This window comes from Equus asinus, chromosome 5, assembly GCF_041296235.1.
Source record: "Equus asinus isolate D_3611 breed Donkey chromosome 5, EquAss-T2T_v2, whole genome shotgun sequence".
In the NCBI taxonomy this organism is placed as follows: Eukaryota; Metazoa; Chordata; class Mammalia; order Perissodactyla; family Equidae; genus Equus; species Equus asinus.
In genome coordinates this window covers 24,828,654-24,853,715 of record NC_091794.1, presented here as the reverse complement: position 1 = coordinate 24,853,715, position 25,062 = coordinate 24,828,654, and the positions used below count along the sequence as shown (strand labels likewise).

The 25,062-nt window shown below is 43.0% G+C and overlaps 1 protein-coding gene across 36 annotated transcripts in view; it reads right to left on the bottom strand.

Moving 5' to 3' along the window:
* KALRN (kalirin RhoGEF kinase) overlaps positions 1 to 25,062 on the bottom strand; it is a 637,850-nt gene that overhangs the window by 308,895 nt on the left and 303,893 nt on the right. For all 36 annotated transcript variants that reach the window (XR_011503193.1, XM_014866840.3, XM_044771457.2 and 33 more), the window contains exon 11: positions 9,209 to 9,400. Coding sequence is in view for 35 of the 36 variants with exons in the window: in XM_014866840.3 (XP_014722326.1) it covers positions 9,209 to 9,400 (192 nt within the window). In the remaining variant the exon portion in view is untranslated. The remainder of the gene's footprint in view (positions 1 to 9,208; positions 9,401 to 25,062) is intronic.

The window sequence follows — 25,062 nt, the reverse complement described above, 5'->3', positions numbered from 1 at the left end:
AGATTTCAGACAAGTTGTTCTTTGTTCTTTAGACAGGGGAGGCCCCTAATGTGCAGAAGAGGTTGGGTTAACAAGAGTAACAAGCCCTGGAGGTAGCAAATAAGGGGGGAGGATATAAGGAATGCCCCCTTGGACAGGTGAGAATCTCTCTGAGCCTCAGTCTCCTAATCTACAAAATGAGAATAAGAACTGCCCTGCTCACTTCAAGGATTATGAGGATGGAATGATTTACTTATTATTAATGCTCTAAACAAACATACAGCATTATTAATAAGCTTACAGCATCGTGATGACTGTTAGATGGAATACAAATTATTACTACTCAGTGTCCCTATCATTTAGCAGCTTGTAATCTGTTGTAAGTAGTTCAGCTTTTTTTTTTTTTACAACTAAGTTTTTTGTTATAAAAACATAAAACAAGTTTTCCAGACCATATAAACTGGGACACATATTCCTACAAGTATGAATTGTACTTATTTCAAATCACTATTAAACCAGGAAGTTCAGGATATTGGTTACTATAGCTTAATGTCATTTCATCCTTTCTGGCTGTAGTTTTGTCTAGAAAGTAAAACCATTTTCCAAGTGTGCTGAATTCCCTGGTTAAGAGATAATGAATTCTTGAGCCAGCCCTGATGGCCTAGTAGTTAAAAAGTTCACCACACTCTGCTTTGGTGGCCTATGGTTTGGTTCCTGGTTGCAGAACCACATCACTCGTCTGTCAGTAGCCGTGCTGTGGTGGCAGCTCACAAGGAAGAACTAGAAGGACTTACAACTAGAATATACAACTATGTACTGGGGCTTTGGGGAGAAAAAAAAAATGAGAGAGGAAGATTGGCAACAGATATTAGCTCAGGCTGAATCTTTCCCAGCAAAACAATAAAAAGAGAAAGAATGGATTCTCAACAATTATTGCAGAGAGAGGCAATATAGCATAGTAGTTAAGAGTTTCAAACCCCAGTTCTACCACATATTAGCTATATAATCTTGGGTAAGTAACCTACTCTCTCTGCACGTCAGTTTTCCTTATCAGTAAAATGAGGATAATAATAGTGCTTACCCCCACGGAGTTGTAAAGATTACTAAGTTGATATATATATGCATGTATACACACAAAAATAAGTTATATATATACATACACACATATGGCACTCACTACATGCCAGGCACTGTTTCTAAGTGATATATATACCGAGTGCCTGATATATATAACAGTGCCTGGCATACAGTAAGTGCTAGCTATTATTATATTTCAAAGATATTTTTGATGCAAGCCATCTCTAGTTCCCACTAGAAGGCAGAGGGATAGTTTGAAGTACCACTTCATTTTGGAATTGGTAAAATATCAACACTGGATTTGGTTCTTCAATATGCTAGGTTGGGCTGGGCTTCTCTTTTCTGATTTTGCAGCTTTGTCTTGGGATGTCTAAGGGAAACCTAGAGACAGGAAAATCTAGACATTTCTGGGGGAAAAAACGCAAAGCGAAGAAAAGACGACGTGAAGAGAGAGAGATGGAAATTGTGGACATGGAGCAGATCATCTAAACAAACTCGATGTCTCATGGGGGACAGACATTGAGACTGAAGACTGAGTAGGGTAAGGCTGGCACTCGCTGTTACAGGAATAAGAGTGATAGGTGACAGGCTTACAGGTATCTTGAGGATTTTACTGTATTCAAGATAATTTTGTTCTCAGTACCATCCCGAAGCTATGTTAATGGCTTCATAGCTTGGAGGTCCTTTTTTTCTCCTTAATAAAAACTTGTGGAGGTCTAGAGAAGAAAGTCGGCATCATTCCTTTCTGAGGAAACCCACCTGGCTCACCACACTCCCTCCTCATGCAGCTACACTGCAGGGACAGTCAAAGACAAAAACCGCCAAACAAAAATGAGGGGTCAGTGGTACAAACAAAAAGACTAGGGAAAGACTAGGGCATCCAAGGAGACACACTGGCCTCTGAAGTCACTCTCATTAGAAAACGTGTCCTCCCCCCAAATATTCTGTGATTAGTGAACTGAAACTGAGTTCTCAAATTTCTGTTCATATATGCTACTGAACTATAAGAAACTCTTGTCTAAGGTAGAGTTAAAACCTACTGCTAAGGCAAATCAGCTAAGAGAAAAACAACCAAGTATAACACTCGATGCAGCTAAGCCCAGGGGTCAGCAGCCAGATAAGGAAAGGAAGCGGTGGTCTACCTTCAAGAGGATAAAATGCCAACTAAAACTGCCAGTGACGGAAGCAAATTTGTCCCAGATAGGGAACGGGATTACAGCACCACAGACAAAGCGTTAGTGACATCTTTCTCTGATTTTCTTCCTGTAAAACCAAACAAATAAACCCACCAACAAGCAAAAAACCCAGAGGGAAAGGAATTCTTGAACTGAATTGACATTTACTGGGGACAATTCTTGATTCTGCCCTTATCTAGCTACTTCTGTGACCATGGGAAAACTATCTTACTTCAATTACTTCATATTTAAAATGAAATGCGTATATGTGTACATGTGTGGGGGGTTTCTCTAGCTTGCCTCTAAACTCCCTTGCAGCTCTTACATGCTATGGTTTCTCTTCAGAAGCTGAAGTAAAGAAGAGGGCAGCAACAGAAATGCCTCTCTACACTGAAAAACTGCAGTCACAGCTTTGACACCAAGACATCCAAAGTCCAGAGAGTTTAGCACCAGTTTGAGGATAACAAGTTAAGATACTATTAATAACCTGGAAAGCTTGAGTAGCGAGCCACTTGAAATCCCATGAGACCACATGCACACAGTCACCTCCTGGTGGCAGCAAATTTAAATTGCAGGCTCATAATTTTGAATAAGCACCTTGGAGGCAAAAGTGGACAGAAATAAACATTAGTGTCATTAAACTATGAGTAAGGGTCAATATTCCATTTCTTAGGCTGTAACTTGCCTACTATCTGAATGTCTTGTAGGTTTCCTTCCGTGTATGTGCCCAAATGACTTACTCCTGAAGAGCATGCCTACACTGCTTTGAAAAGAATCCAAATCAGAGAGCCACTTCTATTACTAATTTACTAATTATCAGGCAGTCAATGAGACCCAGTCAGAATGATCTCTCACTTCAGGCTACCACAAGCCAATAATGGCCTAGTAGGTAAAATCGTGAGTGAATAAGGTAGTTTTGTAGCAGAACTACACGTTTTTTTCTTCTGTTCTTCATTTTGGTTTCTCTCCCTAGGATAATCCTCTTTACCCTCTGCTTATCTAGAGTCTAACATGTTAGCACTGTACCTTCTCCATCAACCCACCTGCTCACCAGAAAGAATCTCATGTTTCAGCCATTTCTAGATCCCCTCTTCTTGATCAAACGCAGCTGTCCTGTGACCCATTCTTTCAGAGTTCTGCTCTCTGCTTGGCAATGATTACTTGGTCCATGCTGAAACACGCACTTACATGGCTTTATGTGCTCTTTCTCTCAGAGAATATACGTGGTTGTGGCCCAAAATACCTACATCCAAAAGAATGGGCCTAATTTGAGAATTTCTAGAACCTTGGCAGGGGGAAAGTGAAGGGAGCCTTTCAGTGCCCTGTGTAAGGTTAGTTTAGTAGTGAAACCAGTGAGTTCAGGCAGGGCCAGCCCGTGGACCCTATCCTGCTTGCAGACTGGGGCAGCCTGAGAAAGGAATAAATGAAAATGGTAGGAAAGGAGAGACAAGAGAGGGAGAAACCAGGAGGTGTGTAGAAATAATGAAGCTTATGGATGAGCGGTTGAGGAAAGAGGTAAGTTTACTCCATCATCTTCTGCTGCTGATTGGCTGCTCCATTTGTGTGGCTCTGGCAGCCACCATGCTGACACAATTGACTCACCCCTAGAGATACTGAAAGGACACGAGTTCCACAGCGTGAACCGCCCCTTTCTCATTTTGAAGAGATCGTTTTTCTTTGGCATCAAATACCAGCTTTTATTTCTTAGATAAACATTATGACAGTTTGGTAAGTGAAAGAGAGGGTGAAGTTGTTGTGTTCTTGAGGCCATCACCCCTTGTGAAGACTGATTTAGTTGTGGTTCTACAGTGGGTGGGTACAAGAACACGTGCACATGTGTCTGCGGAGTGTGTACGTGTGATCGTACCTATTTGAGCAGGAAATAGCATGGAAGAGTGATTTCACAAGGTTACAAGCAAATGGAAATGGGCATTTAATTAAGCTGTCTAATAAAGAGCTGAGGTTGATTATTTTGGCCACACTCCTTAGTTCATTTGACTCTCATGTTATTACTACAAAAATATCTAAAAATGGATATTTTGAAAGCCCAGCAATTGCAGCATTTCCATGGAAACACAGCAAGGAAAGAAAAGCCTGTCTGGACAATCTCTACAGAGCAGATGACACTTGCTACAAACGACTTTTCGCTGGACAAAGAAAATGAAGACTTGGGTAAATGCTTCTTCCTATATCCTCCCTAGCTCTCTAGACCAGCAAACAGCCAGCTGCCCTCTTGTACCCAGGCAAAAAGAAGATATTTGAAAGTTCAGCATAATTTGTACTCATAGCTGAGGCTCTGGATGCATAAGAAGGTCCCAAGGACATGTTTGTCACCTCTTTGTATTGTGTACCTCTTCTAAGTAGGGATAAAAAGGATTTTTTTTTTTTTTTTGTAAAATAACATCCCTGTTCAACTGAAAAATATCACTGAAGAAAACTTACAAAACAAAAAAATATGCAAAGGAAAATTAAATCACCCATAACATTCTTAACTTCTTTGTATATTTCTTTCTAGGCTTTATTTTGTGTGTGATTGAAATTGCGGTCATGCTGGACATACAGTTTTTATATATTATATCACAAGTCCTTTCTCATGCCATTAATGATCTTTGACAAGGTGATTTGTAATGACTGCATAATATTTCACTATAAAGTTGAACTATGATTTGTTTAATGAATTACCCAACATGAGATATTTAGATGGTTCCTAATTATTCAAGATTATGAATAAAACTGCAATGAAATGGTTAGAAAGTTTAACCCTCCAGATTCCTATGGTCGCCAAGAATTCACAAAGCAGGGCCAATAGAATTAAGCAGACTCTTCAGTCTGCAGGAGAAATGAGCCTGGAGGATATGTTTTTTGTATCTTCCTTCTGTTTCCTCTATGATCCTAATTAGAGTAAATCTTTTGATGTAGGAAGTGGGAAAAGTAAAATTATGAACTTTAGCCTGGGGAGTCATAGGAAGTCTAGGTTAAATAATTTATGAAGATAGATATTTAGTTCCTGCTCAGAAATCTCCTATAAAGGGGGCTTTAATTCCTTCAAAATTACATCCTATAATGATTTTCTATTATGCATTGGCACTAATGCAAAAATTCAGCAAATGATTGTAGGTAGGTAGGAAGAAAGAAAGAAAAAGGGAGAAAGAAGGAAGGAAGGAGGCAACCATAACTAGGCAGGAAGGATCTATGACAATATTTATCAGCAAACTCAATACCACCCAAGGCCATTTTAACAAAACTGAGCAGAAGATCATCCTTCCATTCACTCTATTTACCATAAGAGGGAAAAACAACCATACCAACTCAAAATTCCCTAAGAGACTTGCACACTAGTAGACTTGGCCACTAATCTTGCCTGGAGTAAAAAAGCCAGAAGTTGGACTATAGAGTCAAGATGAAGGAGTCAAGAGTTAATTGACCTAGGATCAAATAGGACCCACACTTAGCAAGGTTTGAAAGGGAGTGCATCTTGAGAGGTATTAAATAGAATACAGAAAGATCAAACCACAGGAGGTCCTTCTTCATTAGATCATCCAAGGATGCTCACTTCTGCCTACTAATAATCCACTTCTACCTGCTATACAGGTGAGGAAAGCTCCCATGGGCAGTTCAGATTCCCCACCCCGCCTGTCTTTACTTATATTACCTGTAGAGTTCAAGTCAGAGAACTAGAGTAGGTCAAAAATGTGATAGAATGGGCTTTTGCCTTCTTTTCTTTTTTAGGAGAAATGACTAGCCTCCCATTGTCAAGAAAAAAATAGGTGAGCATTCTACTACTCGATTTTGTAATCATCATCATCATCATTATCACCAAGTAACAGACATTAAGTAATTTTCCCAAAGGTACACAGCATACCCAATGAAGATCTAGATCTGGAAATCAGACCTCCCTGGCATCTAAGATCTCGCTGTACTTAATGTGTGTGTGTAACACACATATGTGTATGTGTGCACAGATACACATGCAAATATATGTATATGCATACACAATACATAGGTGTGTACAAACATACACATATGTCTTATTCTCTACCCTGCTTAAATGGGGCCTCGGACAGACTAGTTTGGGAGTGGGAAGGTGACTGAAAGGGAACATGCAGATAGCAAGTCCAGCTGGATGGCCCCAAGAACAGCTCCTCCATGACAGCCACTCAAAATGATGCTTTTCTTTCCATCCTGACAAACAGTCAGAATCTGAGAGCTGTACATCTCTTGAATCGAAAGATCCTCACAGTCACACACCCCCTTTGCATCCAGGCAGGACTGCTCCTAATTTCTCTCATATTTTGGGATCCAAGGAATAAGACTATGCTACTTCCTGACAGCCGCTTGCTTGAATAAATTCCCTGTTGGAGAAAACTCCTCCCAGCCTCTATTTCCTGGCCTTTATATGCAAGTCTACATGGCAAAGAAGAAAAAGCATGGGCTTTGGAGTCAGAAGGACTTGAGATCAATTCCTACATTTACCACATCCTAGCTATAAGACTCTGGGCAAATTATTAATTTCTCTGATCTGCAAAACTGGAATAAAAAATGACAATTCTCATGGCTAGTGATTAGACAGATAGATAGATAGTCTAGCACATGGCAGAAGCTAAATACATCATAGTTCCCTCTCTCTTTCTTCCCCTGCCTTAGTATCGAGTTGCTCTCTTTAGTACTATTTCACATGAATGTGCTTCTATAAGCTGAGTCTGAGTGGGAGAGCAAGTCTCAGGTTCAAATAGGACCAAGCTTAGAAGGTTGGAGAGAAATCTGGGAAAACCATGGTTAACAATGACTATTCCCATCTCCCACACCCTCAACCCTGGTAACACTTTACACTTCTCAGCTAAGATCTGCCCTGCCCATCAAGTCCCTGTGTTTGGGTTTGAAAATGTAAAGGGGAAATAGAAGAGTAAGGAGAAGGAAGAACAGCAGAGGAGACTCAAGAGGAAAAAAGGAAGACAGTGAGCGGGGCTGGTGGTTAAGAGCCCCAGGGCACTCGAGAGGAGCACAGGTAACATCTCTGCTGTGCTACTGAGAAGCTCTGTAACCTCAGACGGAGATCCTTCTGAGCCTTAGTTTTCCCACATGAAAATATGTTTAATAAAATCTATATCATAAGACTAACATGAGGATGATATACGTGTCTGGCAAGTAGTAGGTACCCAAATTTTAAAAAATACTACCTAATATACACTGAGTGCTTACCATGAACTAAATCTTAGGCTAGAAAAATCACCTGGACTACTCCAGGCTTAGTTACTATTATTATTAATTATTATTATTATCAATATCAAATACAGAAGAAGACGAGAAGAAAAAGAAAGGAATCTTGGACTCACATGAAAACCATAAGAGGCCTTATAGCCACTGAGTCCAACTGCATAATTTTATAGATGAGGGAGCCCAGGGACATAGTGATTTGCACAAGTTCACATGGTTCTGTAGCAGCAGAATCTGGACTAGAATCCCAGCCTTTTAGCTCCATGTCGAGAAGGTGGGAGATGTGGCTAGAAAGGCTTCCTGGAAGCCATGGTCGCCCTTTCAGGAGTGGCATTTCCATGGAAACTGACCTTGTCCACCAACTCCTTGGGGAGCCAGCACCCCCACAGCCCTCACAAGGAACATGACTCCCATTTATTCACACTCCATTCCATCACCCACAGGATCATAATTAAAAGAGAATACACATGCCTTTGGTTTTCGAGGCCATTATTAAGAAGTGGGTGAGCCACAAGCAAGCAGACAACCAGGCAGGAAAACCTGGATTAAAGCTAATCCCCTCGATTTACAGAGACTCATCAGAGAGTGGTTGTGGGTCCCACGGAGAGGAAGCAGAGCCAGCGTCAGGGGGCTAGCTCCCCAGCCCTTCAGCTGCCTGGGGAATCTCAGTTTAGAAAACATCATCTCTTCAGGTTTGTCTCTGACAGGCGCTGCACTGCTTCGCATTCATTCTCACAAAGTGCCAGAAAAGCCTGTGAAGTAGTAACAACCAGGCTTCTTAACGCATTTCAAATATCAAAAAATCAACTTAATTAAGTAGGGTTAATTTTTCTTTTCCTGAGCAGCAATTAAACCTTAATTAATACTCCATTAAAATGAATTCCTGGGGGAACACAAGCATGCATACACCTAAGGAGTCCATCTGCCAAGGGTGGTATTATAGAAGACGCTAAGTGTGCCTCCTCACTGGCCACTTACTCCATTTCAGAGTGCCCACAGTAATCAGAAATGAAAGGCAATCACCGGTTTGCAACCCTCCTCCTCTCTAAGGGCCCCTCTGCCTTGCCAACAACAGAACGTAATCCAACCTCCCCTCTCCTGTCTCCACTTCGAGAACTATTCAGGGCCAGGTTTAAGCCCAGCTGGCCTCCTCCTGTGTGGAGGGCACCTCGGTCCCCCTTCCTTCGCTGGCCGCCACTCCACGATCAGGCAAGGTGAGGACCAATTCACTTTAACATGCCCCTGCGGGTGACCTCATTAAAAAGATTGAATCCCTTGTTTTAAAAAAATAAATAAACATATGAAACATTTGCAAACTCTGTATGTTCCTTGCTGGTAGCAAAGATGATCAAGTTCTGCAGGACTCTGATTTTTGACAGGAAACAGCAACCAAGAGAAATTAGGGATGAGACGGGAGGGAGTCTCTGCTGTTTTCTGTTTCCTCCCGCAGTGAGTTTCTATACCAGGGATTCCCTAATTTCTCCAGCTGCAGACTGAACGCTGTAGCAGACTCCCCAGGCCACCTGCTTCTGCCACCCCCTCCTCACTAGGGACGAGGAGGAAATTTTGCTGCATTTTGGTTGAGACCTAAATACAGGTTATCAGGAGCAAATTGTTAATATCATCACCATCAGGAAGCTAGTAATCCTAAGACCCCCAAGATACTGGGCATACCTTGGGGACCATCTTACCAGGAAACGGACCTGCCCCTGGCCAGAACATATCAACCCAGCCAATGCCCTGTCTCCACCAGCTCCCCTTACCTCTTTGGTGTGCGTGTGGAAGGAGACAGACATGTCCAGGAGAAGCTTCCGCTGCTCCACCCTGCGCACAAAGTCTTGGATGCGCACCTCCAGGTGTCGAGCTGCCTTGTAGATCTCCTCGGGGTCACATTCCCCCGTCTGGGCCAGCTGCTCCGCTGCTTCTAGGAGCTTGTCAGCATTGGTGTATGTGTTCTGCCGGCAACAACAGGGAGGGAAAGTCAACCTGCAGTCACGGACCGAGCTTCGCGCCTTCCCCCAGCCCACCCGGGGCTGCCCAAAGCTGGAGCACAGGGCGTGGGCGCTGAGCCGACAGCTCCCTGATCTGGCACCGAGGAGCGGAGCGCCGAGCTCACCCGCCGCCTCTCAGCAAGCTAGCAGCCTGCTTGGCAGCTCAGCACCAGCGGGCACTAGCTAGGTGCCTCCTCCGTCCCTGGAATTTCTCAGAGGTGGGGCGTCCCTGGAAAGAAGTGAGGAGACAAGCGAGAATCCTCATTCCCCATCCGCTCCCCTCCCACCGCAAAGATCCATCATTGCCCCCACATCTCAGGCAGTTAACCGCCAGAGTCGGAAATACCTCATCCACAAAGATCTCTGGGTTTCTATGTGAGAACGCCAGGGAGACAATAACTGGGAGACTTGCTCAACTTTTCCCCCAAGTTCCTTGTAACTACTGGTGTTTATCTTTTGGAACAGTGCTATCTCTTTGGAGGGGAAGGGGTCAGCAACTCAGGGAGCTGACAGAAGGAAGCAGGCACAGGCTGAGGAGATGCAGACCATTCCCTGTGCCCAGGGAAGGCTTACTACTTGCAGGAAGGTTGGGGAGGAGCCTGATTTTGTTTATCATAAGCTGCTGCATGCATACCACTTTCACCCACACACACTCGCTCCCACACATACTCCTCCACGTCTGTACACACCATGGTATTCTCCAGATCATTTTAAAAGGCAACCAACTTGTAATTATTATTTGTCAGGATGCAAGCCACTGCCTTTATAATAGTTATTACACCTATGCCACGGATATGACTTTTCCTGAGCAGGTTTCCCTTAAAAAAGATCTCTTGGTTTACCTTGATTTAGAGCTGGTGACCCAGGTGTACAGTATATTTCTGAATATCCCTCTAGTTGCACAATGCCCTATAGAGTGATGAACAAGTAGTTGCTGGTGACGATGTGAATCTGGCAGCAGAAACAGTCAGGGTCACACGCAAAGTGAGTGGAGAATTGAAAAGGATTAGGGAGCAAGGACGGTGTGTTGCTTTACTTTGCCCACAGAGAATTGGCCTCCAGTCTCCATGGAGGTTTTGGGACTCATCTGAAGATGGAGGTGTTAAAGATTGTGTTGTGTCCCCCCACTAAATTCATATGTTGAAGTCCTAACCCCCAGGACCTAATAATGAGACCTCGAAACACAGTCATTGCAGATGTAATTAGTCAAGACCAAGTCATAGCAAAGTAGGGTGGGGCCCTAAAGTGTCCTTACAAAAAGAACCCCATTAAAGAGACAGACACACACCAAAAGAGAACACTGTGCGAAGGGGAAGGCAGAGATCCGGGGATGTATCTACAAGCCGAGGAATGCCAAAGATCGCCAGCAAACCACCACAAGTTACGAGACAGGCATGGAACAATTCTCCCTCATATCCCTCAGAAGGAACCAACCCTGCTGACACCTTGATCTTGGACTTCTAGCCTCTAGAACTGTGAGACAATACATTTCTTTTGTTTAAGCACCCAATTTGTGATCCCTTGTTACAGCAGCCCTAGCAAACTAATACACAGGGGTGGAGCTTTTCAGAGGCTGTTCACCCAGCCTCTTGATTGTACTGCAGATGAGCAAGCCTTCAGCAAATGTGTCACAGCTTTAAGGAATACCAAGAGAGGCTATGGATCCTACACTGTCTGAACAGCAACTGCCCAAGGTAAATGCCATCCTACAGCAGGTGAGGTGGGGGTGGGGCTGAGGCGGAAAAGGAAGAAAAATCCTTTGGCCCCACCTGGGGAATTCACACCAAACCAGATGATCCCTGTGTGAGGAAAGAGGCTCTGCCACTTAGTTAAATAAAGGTGCGTCAATTCTGGAAAGCAAATGAAGCAAGTACTCAGAGTCATGATGGAAACACCCGCAGAGGTGGGAAATGACCCACAGGAGGAAACCTCTGGGGCTGTGGGTCAGGTTGAGGAAGGCTCTTATGCAGTTGTCCTTAATTTCTAGAAAATATACCCAGAGCTGACGGGAGAGGTTTTTTTTTTCAGGAATCCCTCAAATTTTCCGCTTTAAACGTTAGGGAACCTCAAGGAACCCCAAAGAAAGCCAGAGGCTGTGATTTTGTATTTTCTAGCCAATAAATAAAAATTTGTGGCAAAGCCAAAGCAAGCTTGCTTTCAAGTTAAATTTGGAAGCAATAAGAGATAAATAAGGGGCCGGCCCCGTGGCCGAGTGGTTATGTTTGCGTGCTTGGCTTCAGCGGCCCAGGGTTTTGCTGGTTTGAATCCTGGGTGCGGACATGGTACTGCTCATCAAGCCATGCTGAAGTGGCGTCCCACATGCCACAACTAGAAGGACCCATAACTAAAAATACACAACTATGTACCAGGGGGCTTTGGGGAGAAAAAGGAAAAATAAAAAATCTTAAAAAAATTTTTAAAAAGAGATAAATAAAAAGCAAAACTGAAGTTGAAACCGGGGCTCAACTTGCTTTAACTATACTCAGTTAACTATACTCAGTTGTCTGTTTGTGAAAGTGGTTAGATGATGCATTACTAAAACCCACCCTACAGATAACATCTCTGATGGCCTGGGTCACCATGGTAACAGGTGCTTGAGTTTTTCAGGAACTGAGAGTTGACTCCCTGGCCAGTTAAGGCTGGTTAAGACCACCGACTCATCAACTGGGCCTGTGCTAGATGACCCATAGGTGACCCTTTGAGGTCAAGGAGCTGAAAACTCCACCCTCAGATCATAGTAAAGCCACCATTTTGTGAACATGCATCCTAGAAAAAGCCATGAAGCTTGACTACGCTTGTGCAGATCATAAATTACCTCCCTTCTCCTTACCGCCAATCATCTATTCCCACTTCAGACCACCCCACACCTTTATCCCATAAACATCCCTGATCCCCATTTCTCCGGGAGGTGGATTTGAGATTGGTTCTCCTGCCTCCTCGCTTGGCTGCTCTGTGATTAAACCCTTTCTCTTTGCAAACTCATCATCTCGGTGATTGGCATCACTGTGCAATGGGCAAAATGAACCGAATTCAGTATCAAAGTGACTACCAGATGTAAGGTGGATAAGTTGTCCTGGTATGCCCAGGACTTCTCTGGTTTTAAAACAGAAAGTCCCATGTCCTGGCAAGCCTGTCATCCTGGCAAGCCTGTCATCCTAGGCAGACTGGGATGGCTGGTCACCCTAACATATACCTATCACTGTGGGTGTCTCAGGAGTACAGACACATATACAATGTATACTGCCTCAAAGGAGAATAGAGTCATCCCTGAGAGAAATAACATGACAACACAGAAAATGGGGCAAGCAACACAATAATAGATAACTAGGGGTTAAAGTTTCTCAACACGAGATAGGTGCTGAGAAGAAAATGAGTAAAAACTGAGAAAAATAGCCAATAATGATTGAATATTTTTCACACACCAAGAACCTTCTAAAGGTTTATATGCATATTAACTCATTTAATCTTCACAATAATCCTATGAAGTTAATATAGCCATCAACCCCATTTTACAGATGAAGAAACCGAGGCACAGAGAATTTCTGGCCAAGGTCACATGTTTCATAAATGGTAGAACCAAGATTAAAATTTTGTTGCCTGGCTTCAGAGCCTGAGCTCCAAACCACTGTACTACCCTGTCAGATGAAGATGGGCCTTGCATGCCACGCTGAGGTGTTTTACTCCAAAGTAGTGGGAGGCCACAAAACAGTTTAAGTAGAAGAGAGGTGCGACTGGTTTATCATGTAGAGAGACACGACCCTGAATCTAAACAGAGTGAAGGCAGAAGCCTGAGGAGGGGCAGGATTTAGCAGAGAAGGAGGAGGGCTTCTCACAGTCAGGACTCTCTCCTTTTGCCCACGGTTCTCTCTGTTTCTTCCATACTGCAGCCATTCTCATGCTCACAGTAACAATGTGCTGCCATGGGTATCTCCATACTGGTCTGTGCACTCCTTAAAGGTGAGTTCCATGTCTCATTCATCTTTGGTTCTCCATGCCAGGCACGGTGGGTGGTACACAGTAGGCACTCACTAAATGTTTGTTGCATGAACAAGACTCAGAGATGGGAATGAGCATGGCATGTTTGGACAAGTTGAGCCAATCTGACTAAAATTGGGCAGTGGCAGGAGATCCCATTGAATAAGGCAGGGAGGAGCTAGATAACAGATTTCATAGAGAGAAAGGGACAGTAAAGATAGGTGGGAGGCAACGGGGTCAGCACTAAAAGCCGGGCTCTCCGCTCTACCGGTTGCCCAGCCACCCTCCCCATCACTACCAGAAAGAGCTTCTAAAATTCAGATCCAGTCACCCCTCTCTTCTACTTAAAACTGTTCAGTGGCTTCCCCCTACCTTTGAGGTAAATACCTTAGCGTGACATGCAAGGCCCTTCTTCATCTGACACCTGTTTTTCCATTCAGCTTCAGCTCACATCAGTCCCCTACAAACAGTCTATAAAATAAATTGCTTACACTTCCAGAAACTCACTGCACTGAATCATTCCTCTGTGCTTTTGCCCAGGACGCCATTCCCCGCTTTCCTACCTGACCAACTTTTACTTACCCTTTAAGACCCAGCCCAGGCATCACTTCCTCCAGGAAGTCTACCCTCATAGCCACTTCTCTCTCAAGGCTGGCTTAGATGTGCTCCTCTGAGCTCCCAGAGTGACCTGTCCAACCTCCTCCTTGGTACCTGCTATATTCTAAAGCAAATGTTTGCCCTTCTCATCCACTTAGGGGCAGATAATGTCTTTCACCTCTTTCCCTTCATGCTTTGCACGAAGTAAGTTCTCCATAAATATTTAGTGAATGAATTAATAAATTAAAGAATGCAACAATCCCCATCAATCATAATAATCAATCCTTGGCCCTCATCAACTACTTCATACAAGACCTGACATGCTAGAATTCATGTTCAATGTTCAATCCCATTTGGTTTATCCTACCTCCTGGCACAATCTTGAAATACGAATGTGCTTAGAGAATATCAACTGAAGTGTTAACAGAGCAATACACTGATGCCTGTCAATGCCCCAAGGTGGGGCAAGGATCACAACAGGCTTCTACTCTCCTTCCGATCAAATAAACAACAGCTTCTGCCCCAGGGCCAGAGTCCAACCTCACTCTGAATGCAGTTCCTAGGCATTCTTTGGTTTCCTAGCCTCGCAGACCCTGCCTTGGATTTGACCCCTTATCAACATTTCCCAACTGATACATCAAAAAAGAGTTATGAGTGCTGGGATACCAATCCCTCGGCCCTCGGGGCTTTCAAGAGGGCCTGTGGTAGCCAGAGCCCTGAGTCAGAGATTTGGGCCATAGGGATGGCTGCAGTTCCTAATCTTCCCTCCCCAGCCCCCAAGCCTGTGTCAACCAGGTAAAATGCCCCAGATAATTCAGCCCTAAAGTCTACCTCTCATTCCCCTGCTGCAGCCTTGGTCCATTACTTTTTTGCTTTTTCCTCAGGGAAAAAACAAAGCATTCTAGCATAACTTGTCTCCAAAAACACAGGCATCCCAGAAATACAGGTATGGTTTCAGACTTCTTGGGGTGAAGCAGAGGGACAGGAGGCAGGCTTCTTAAAGGCAAGGGATGAAAGAAACAGTGAATATAGACACTTCTGGTGTCAGGAGTTGATCTCCTTGGTAACATGGAGTTAGCACCTTGCTCTGGGGATGAAGGATGAGGCCTAGAAGTCACTCATTATTCAAAAGAGGCAGTGTGGACTGGAAAACATGCATACCAGAGGACCAGGAGAGATCGTCCCTCCTGATGATTATTTCTCCAGGTTGGCATGACTGGAACCAATGGGCAGTGAGAGGAAAGAAGCAAAAGTACACAAGCATTAAAGGAACAGGAGACACGCAGGCACTAGGGAGGGGCAGACTTGTCTCTGGATCTTGATATTAGTGAATGGCAGGCAAATCAAGGTAACGCCCCAATCTTTGCATTTAAATAGTACTTTATAGTTGACAAACAAATCTCTTTCACTTTCCCTTCTTACCCAATCTGGGGCAGATCTGCTGAGGATCCATCTGTGCGTGAGAAAACTATGCAATGCTGGGGAAAGAACCACTTGAAACGATTATAGGTAACAGCACCCAGGACCCACACAGGGCTAGGAACAGTACCTGTCTCCACCAGTGAGACTGGAAAACCTCCTGATTCACAGGATATTGAGTTGAGTACTCAGAGGAGTCTTGCCTCAGCAGGGGTAAATAATGAGCCCTAGACTGAGCACTGCTCTAGTCTCACCCAACACATTTTAAAAGAAAGACCTGAAAGGATCAAACTTTTTTCAGTAACTTAACTCTGTCCCAGAACAAAGCTTAAGAATATATATAGGAATACAGAAATATCCAGCAACCAAGAAGGTAAAATTCACAATGTCTAGTATCTAGAAAAAATTACCAGGCATACAATGAAGCAGGAAAATATAAACTATGATGAGGAGAAGAATCAATCAAAACTGAACCAGAACTGACATAGATATTAAAATTAACAGACAGGGTATTAAAATGGTTATTAAAACTACTTCATATGTTCAAAAAGTTAAGTAGAGAAATAGAATATATTAAAAAAAAGACCTTGCTTTTCTAGATATGAAAAATATACTGGATGGTATTAACAGCAGGTTAGACATTGCAGAAGAAAGGACTACTGAAGTTGAGAACATAGCAATAGAAACTATTCAAAATGAAATGCTTCGAGGAAAAGAATTTCTAAAAATGAAGCATCAGTGAACTCTGGGACAACTTTAAGCAGGCTAATATACATGTAATTGAAATCTCTCAAAGAGGAGGAGGGGAGTGGAAAAGATATTTGAAGAAATAATGACCAGAAAGTTTCCAAACTTGATGAAAACCATAAATCCACAGATCCAAGAAACTCAACAAACTCTCAAGACAAGAAACACAGGGAAAACTACACCAAAGCACATAAAAATTGAGTCAAATCAAGTGGGGGAAAAAAGAAAAGAAAATATTAAAAGTGGCTAAAGGAAAAAGACTTGCTACACACAAAGGAACACAGATGAGGATGACAGAAGACTTTTCATCAGAAACAGTACAAGCAAGAAAACAGTGGAGCAACATCTTTAAAGTAAAAATAAATAAAAGTCAACCTAGAATTCTATGCCCACCACAAATATTTTTCAAAAACAAAGGTGAAATAAAGACACTTTAATGCTTACAAAAGCTTGAAGATTTCTTTACTAGCAGACTTGCATGACAAGAAATGTTAAAAGGAGTCCTTCAGGAAGAAGAAAAGTGGTAACAGGTGGAAACATGGATCCACACACAGGAAGGAAGAGTACTAGAAATGCTAACTATATGGGTAAATATATAGGATTTTTTCTTATTGTTTAAATCTCTTTAAAAGATAACTGAATGTTTAAACAAAAATAATAACAATGTAGTATGGGGTTTATAGCACATGTATAAGTAAAACATAGGACAATAATAGCACAAAGGCCAGGATAGAAACAGAAGTGTACTGTTGTAAGATTCTTATACTACATGTAAAGCGGCATAATATCACTTGAAAGTAGACTGTGATAAATTAAAGACACATACTATAAACCCTAAAGCAACCATTAAAGTAACAAAGAGTTATATTTAATTAGCCAACAAAGGAGATAAAATGGAATCATAAAAGATATTCAATTAATCCAAAAAAGAAAGAAAGAGAGAAAAATAACAAAGAATAGATGAAACAATTAGGAAAAAAAACACAAGATGATAGATTTAAATCCAAACATATCAATAATCACATTAAATATAAACTGTCTAAATGCTACAATCAAAAGACAGGGATTAAAAGGTAAGTTCCAACTATACGCTGTCTACGAGGAATGTGCTTTAAATGTAAAGACACAAATAGGTTAAAAGCAAAAAGATAGAAAAAATATAGCTTGATAACACTAATCAAAAGAAAGCTGGGGGGACGGGGCTGGCACACTGGTTAAGTGTGCATGTTCCACTGTGGTGACCCGAGATTCGCCAGTTCAGATCCCGGGTGTGGACATGGCACCGCTTGGCAAGCCATGCTGTGGTAGGCGTCCCACACATAAAGTAGAAGAAGATGAGCATGGATGTTAGCTCAGGGCCAATCTTCCTCAGCAAAATGAGGTGGATTGACAGCAGACGTTAGCTCAGGGCTGATCTTCCTCAAAAAAAAAAAAAAAGAAAGAAAGAAAGCTGGGGTAGATATAATAATTTCAGACAGTAGATTTCAGAGCAAATATAATACCATGGAAAAAGAAGGTCATTTCATAATGATAAAGAAGTCAATTCATCAAGAGAATATAATAATCCTAAACATTTATGCACCTAATAACAAAGCTTCAAAATATGTGAGACAAAAACTAATAAACTGCAGGACAGCTCTGGGGGCCAGGTAGTTAAGTTCAGTGTGCTCCACTTCATTGAATCATGTACCTCTCTGAGACTCAATGCAAAATTTCCATTTCCTCTGCTTCTCTGTTACTTTGCATTATACTCACTCTCACTGCATTCTCCTTAAAGGAACGAGTCCTATCTTAGTCATCTTTTCTATCTCAACTACTCATCAGTGTACCTAGTAGGCACAGTGCTCTCCTTTCGATAGGCACTCAACCCAAAAACTCTGCAGCCCAGCATCCCGTCAGCAGTAAGGCTTGGAAGTGGATGTTTACGTTATCTCCTAATGTAGGTAGTCCCCAGTTTAAGAATGAGTAGTGATCCAAAAGTTCCTTTGTGAGCCTCTTATTCAGCACTAGAAATGTACTGTCCACGTAAATGGGAGTTAGATTGCCAGGATAAAGTAAAGAAATTCAGTTGAGCACACAATATGTTTAAAGAATAGTACTGATACAGTACATCATGTACAATCAACCAAAATTTATAACTCGGGTGGTACAGGAAAATGTTTTCGAGTTTTCATCTTGGAGCACCAGGCACACATTTCTCCTCCATCTGCTGGCCCTTTCAGGGGAGGAAGGGGAGGGACTGACAAAGGCAAAGTGGTCTTTGGTGGGAAGCAGTAGGAAGGAAAGGAAGAAACCACTTCTTGGTACCAGTGGTGGGTTAACCCACCACATTACATCCGCTGGAAGGACATCTTCCTAGATGTCTTGAGTAATGGAACAAACAATAGTCGCCTCCATTAGGGCAATTTGTATGTCCAAACAAGGAGTGTCTAATAGTAGTCCTAATGAGATGCTCCTTAAATTGGAGACTGTACAAATCTTCAGCCTACTAACTGGGACTGATACCAAAAATAACTACTGCAGATGCCGATACCTCCCAACACAGATAGTTTGGGTGCTGAGATTATCTCTGGGAACCTACACACTGGCTTTACCACATTTACATACGCGATCATCACCTGTCCCATTCTCATACACATCTCTACTTGCAGAGAGCATTTTCCTCTCTATATCTAAAATACTGCAGCACCTTTTCCTATTAATGAGAAATGCTTTATTTTCAGAACTCCACATTTTTTAAAGTAAAGTTTTATTTTCCTGCAGTCTAACTTTTATGTGTTTTAGAATGTTCCTAGTTCTAGGTATTCTGAGAAAAGAAGAGCAGTTGTTCTTTGCTAGGGTGTTCTCTCTTTTGCTGATTCCTTTTCTTTCCTTGTAATCCTCAGGAACCCTCTGCATTTACATGCTATGCTCTAAACTGAAAGGAACTTCAAGGTATTTCCCCTTAGCTGCAGGCTGGCAGATGAATGTCTAGTCACTCTCAGGGAAGACAGCAAAAGAAACAATGAGAATTTACTGTTAGCATATTATCTATTTTATAGAATAATAACAACAGCATAGACACACTTTGCTTCTGGGCCAAAAGGCAGGGTCAATCCTAGAGGCTGCCAACACAGGTTACAAGGTGTGATTTGACAGAAGACACCAGGTCCAGCTTGTAAGAAAGGACTAGCCAGATTCCAGAACATGTGACCACCCTTAGGGAACTGAGACAAAGCAAGGAAGGACTTTCTCCCTGACCCTCTCCACCCATGCCTCCAGGGCATGGAGAGCAGATGAGGGCAGAGACAGGGCTGTGAGGCAGGCCTGGGAGAGCCAGGACTGGTGCCTACACCGAACACAAAGAAGATGGTGCAGACAGAAAGGGACTAGAGGGCAGAAGTTGGCCCAGAGCTGCAGCCTTGGGCAAAGCAGAGGGTCCTAGGGAGCTGAGCAATTAGGAGATCAACACCAGGAGAGTGTCATGCATAGACAATGCTCTGAAGATTGTAGAGGGAAGCATTTAATCCTCTTCCCACTAAGAAGGCCCCAGATGCAGCCAGCTGGCATCCATATTGCTGCTGGGAAGCTACCCACCACTCTGGGAATTTGATAACACGTCTCCACCCTGGCCGCCCTCCCCCGCCCTCCTTCCCCTCTCTCTCCTCAACCTGGCAAAATAATGAAGGGGAACACGTAACCGCAACAGAAGAATGCGGACAGAAAATATTTTACAAGTGAAGAAGGTAGACCTACGTGTTCAGACGTGTATACGTGGACTGCCCAGTTGCCCTGGCCCTGTACAAGCTCATTCTCACGTGGAATTCTTAAAGCCAAAGAAACAAGCAGTCGGCGAGACAGCACCTCCATAGAACAAAGATGAGTAGGGCCACCTGCTGCAGGGTTTGGCAATTCAAGAGATTTGGAGGGAGGCGGGGGGATGTACCCAAAGCAATGTTCTCTCTCAAAAGATGTAACTTTGCCGTGTTGCTGTTTTTCCTGTTTTCCATATTCTATGTTTGGCTGTCAGTGGGAGGCAGTGGGCGCGAGAGGGAGAAGACAGGGCTTTGGAGAGACAAGACAGTTGGCTCGAAAATACCGCTGTAAACCTTGGGGCTTATGGATTTCTTTCTCTCTTCTGTTCCACCCCTGAAGGGGACAGACAGGGAAAGGCTGTGTCTGACCCAGGGAGATGCGGGTCAGATGATGAGCGAACAAAGCAGAGGGTCTGACCCGTACTCCTGCTTCCACACTGGTAAGCTGGGCTCTTCAGGTCCTTTCACCCCTTTTGGTCACATGTAGCCCTGGGGGTCCAGGGCTATCCATATCTAAAGAGATCTGCAGGGAGCCCACCACCTTTGACCTAAGAGCAGAGGCCACTGACCCTCTTGACTGATAGTGGTCCTGCTCACTTTCCACCTTCACAGACCCTGGACCCCTCCTACCTGCCCTGCTCTTACCTTGGTTGACTTCCCTGGGTTTGATCCACATGTGGAACAGGGTTTCTCAACAGCGGCACTGTTAACACTTTGGGCTGGATAATTATTTGTTTTGGGGGTTGTTATGGGTTGACTTCTGTCCCTCCAAAAAGATATGTTGAAGCCTTAACTCCCAGTACCTGAGAACGTGACCTTTTTTGGAAACAGTGTCATTGCAGACGTAATTTGTTAAGACAAGGTCATATTGAAACTGGGTGGGCTTTAATCCAATATGACTGGTGAGCTTATAAAAAGATGGCCATGTGAAGATACAGACAGAGAGAGAGAGCCATGTGACTGACGTGAAGGCCAAAATTGCAGTAATACAGCCACAAGCCAAGGAATGCCAAAGACGGCCAGCAAACCACCAGGAGTTAGAAGAGAGGCCCGAAACAGATTCTCCCTCACAGCCCTCAGGAGGAGTGAACCCTGCTGACACCTTGATCTCGGACTTCTAGCTTACAGAACTGTGAGACAATACATTTCTGTGTTTAATCCACCCAGTTTGTAGTACTTTGTTGCAGAAGTCCTAGGAAACGAATACAGGGGCTGTTCTGCGTACTGCAGGATGTTTAACAACATCCCTGGCCTCTACCCACAGAATTCCAATCGCAACCCCTTCCCCAGAGGTAATAGCCAAAAATGTCCCCAGATATTGCCAAATGTTCCCTGGGGAGTAAATCATCTTCCGGTTTAGAACCGCTGTTTTAGACCATAAGACCACAGAAGAAGCCCCAGTGAGGGAGGCCATATAACTTACTCAGTTTACAGTGCTTTTCTGATAATCCTTCCGATGGCAGAAGCTTACTGAAGGAATCATCTAATGCTGTGGTTCTCGTCCAACAGGATGAGGGGGTGGGGGAAGCAGTGCCAGGCCCTCCCCCAGATTACTCAAACCAGAACAGGCGGGGAGGCGGGGCAGGGTTGGGAGAGTATCTGATGGCATATTTTCAAAAGCTCCCCAGTAACTATAATTGCAGCCACTATCTAAGGCTGAAACCACTGATCCAAGGGCAGGGCTCAAAGCCTGGGCTGAAATACTGAGGTGAGATAAATCACTTGTGCCTTTGGCTACAGCCTTTCCATGAGTGGTAATGCTCCTGAAGACCCGAAAAACTTGGGGGAGCTAAGGATAGAAAATAGATTTAACACTTTACTTAGTAAATACTGTAACTGTGGTTTATAAAAGTAAAAAACTAGAAATAACTAAAATGTTTAATAATAGGGTGTCAAAATTGACTTTATGGGAGCCATTTTAAAATGGAGTCAGAGCCGCCTTTCCCGAGAAATTGCCTTCCTGTCTTGAACCTGGGACTGGGCCAAAACGGCAATTGTTTTACAAGCAATTGTTTGAGAAGTCATCAGAACAGACATCTCGATCACAAAGACTGATGATTGTGGACTCTCTGAAGATAGAATCAATAGTCAATCAATATTTAGCCAAGACTAGCTCTCTGCTTCCAACGCCAACCAAAATTTTTTGTAATGCAACCATTCCTTCTTTGCCTTCAAAAATCCGTGACTTTTACTTCCCAGCAGGACACTATTTGGGTTTCTACCTGAATCTGTGCTCCCTGAATTGCAATTTTTGATTCCCAAATAAACTCTTTGCCTCTTAAACTGGTTTCTGTTTTTACGGGTTGACAAGGGGGATGGCTCACTACATTGTGCTACAGCCACATGAGGCAATCATTACAATTATGTTTCGAAGACTATTTAGTGATCTGAGGAAGTGTTCCTGATATAAGATTAAGTGAAGAAGTCAGGATAAACCAAAGTATAGTTCTGATTCTTCCTTTCTTTCTGTCTACCTATCTGTCTATCTTTGGGAAAAGCTACTACTGATGATGATGGCTGCCAGTTTTGGATCCACTCACAAACATTATTACATGTGGTAGGTTATGCTATTATGTCACATTACAGATAAGAAAACTGAGGGTTGGAAAGGTAAAGAAATTGAGTAAGCTCACATAGCTGGTGAATAGCAGATGGTGATCTGGAATCACATTTACTTGACCCCCAAGCAAAACATTCTCTGCATTCTGCTGTGCTGAATGAAATCTGCCAATAAATATTAATAGTTTATATATAATTATCTCTGAGTGACATTAGGGATGATTTATCTTTTCCATTATTTCCTTGTTTTCCAAATGTTCTAACATATTAATTTCATAATGTTCCAAATATTCTAAATGTATTAATTTTATAATCAGAAAAAAATGGAAAAATCATTTAAAGTATAAAAATTATATGCAAGGTATTCTTTAGAAATTATTCCCAAAAATAAACAAAATTTTTGTATTTACATGTGTTTGCTTATTTTGTATGTGTAAGAAAGATGTGTGAGATAACTGTGATTACCTAGGGAGGGAGGGGTTGTGAAGTAGGAGTGGAGGGGTAATTAGCATTTTTATTTACATATCTTTGCAACGGTTTCACTTGTTATTACAACAAACAGGAATCTCTTTCAAAATCTGAAAAATACCAAACAAAAGAAATTTTAAAGGAAAAGATAAGGATCCAATATATTTATGTCAATTGAGCGCATTTAGAAATACACATAAATTTCATTACAAATGTATTTAACTTAGAGATGATTGAATTTTCCTGGTTCTGGGATCCTGAAGATACTAATGCTTGACCAACCGCAGTGAAATATACAATCACAAAAATTGTAAAATCTCTCTGTAGCCCCCAGTCAGAGATTTCACCTTTCTCAGTTTGGACTTTATGACATCGCTCATCATAGCTCAGAGGAAACATGATTTTGGTATGACATATATATGTAAAAAAGACCCAGCTAAAAATAATCACCTATGAAGTGCTAGAAATTATTCTCCCTGGGCAGAGTGCCAGCATCAACTACCCATAACCCTGAGTTGTCTTCCTCAGCAGCCAGAAGTAAGAGACATGTCAAATTTGGAAATACTTAAAAGTAAGGCAGCCTCATGGACAACACTCCCCAGAGCCTCTGTCTGGAACGGGGCTGTATGGCTTGGTTGAAAGGCTTCCCTATCATCATTATATAAATATCAAAACCCTAGTGCCCAGGGCAAGGAGCTGAATGACAGCAGCACAGTGTGACAGGCAGGGCCAGTCCTCTGGTACTTGGAATATGAAAGTGACACGCTGGTGTGGGTTGAAATGCTTAGGGTTCTTTAAATGAAAATCAGCAAAACAAAGATGGAGTGATGCAAAAGTGAAAGTGATAATAGAAGAGATCCAATTCTAGAAGAATCATTCTCCCTCTTCCGGTCTCGCTGGTCCAGTCAGGGACTGGGGTTTCAGTGGCTTTAGAAAGACCTAGGCCACTTACATCTCACCTTCCCCAGGTGTATCATAAAAATCATCATCATCACCTAAGAGAAATATGGCTGTTAGCCACAGGGCCGCTCCAGAGCCCGCAAGGAGTGACACATATTACTCTAGAGGCTGTATTCCCTGATCAGGCCCCCCTGAACACAGGCCAGCCCTAGAAGGACACTGCAGTGTTGGGAAGGACCCTCAGTGAAGGGAAAACCTTAGCCTCTGCAGTGGCCCTAGAGTGTCTCTACTCATGACTGGAATTAGTGAACATTGCTGTGCACCCCAAGGCATCAAAAACAAAGGGGGGGAATTACATTCAGGATGCTTTGTATACAAGGCACGGAAAGTTGAAACTCTATTTCAGAAAGTTCACCATCAATAGAAATGAAATTTGAAAAGTTGCAGCATGAAGTGCTTAGGGTTAAGTCTTGGTTTTCTATGAAATTAAATTATGTAGAACAGTTCATTCTCCAAGGACGCGAAAGAAATGAGGTGTGACAGTAGTATAAAGTGGTGATTTAATGCTGAGGGCACACTAGGTAACGGAGCCATCAGGGTAAGATGGATAAGCGTGGAGAAGTTTTCAGAAAGAGGCAAGTTTTTGAGCCAACTTTAGAGTCTAAAATGTGAAGGCAAGGGGAGGAATCTGCCAGGCAAGAAAATGACTCAGGCAGAGATCCAAATTGGGAAGTCGGGAAGATGTGAGGGGCCTTAGCAAGGAACTAAGACAGTTAAAGTCCTGGGGGTTCTCCTTCAAGCCAGGGTTGGTGATGGAAAGCTTGTTGGTGGCACATGGCAGAAGTAGCTAATGTCTCTTCAAGAAGAATGGCCCAACTATCCTCAGAGAAGCTCAGTTCTGGAGTCAGAGAGCCTAGCTCTGGTCCTCACTGTGGGTCAAGCCCCAGAAACTGGCCATGTGGTGTGGAAGAGTGGTGGGGAGAGGTGTGAGGGATGCAAGAGAAACAGAAGCAGCAGAACCTAAGAACCGGGCCACCTCCACACTCTTCTCAAAGAGGGCTGGATTCAGACATTTGCTCCAGGACAGAACACCATATATCCACTAAGGGCTGTTCACCACAGACCGTTGGTCAAGACCCAGGGCCCTCTGAGAACTCAGGATCCCCA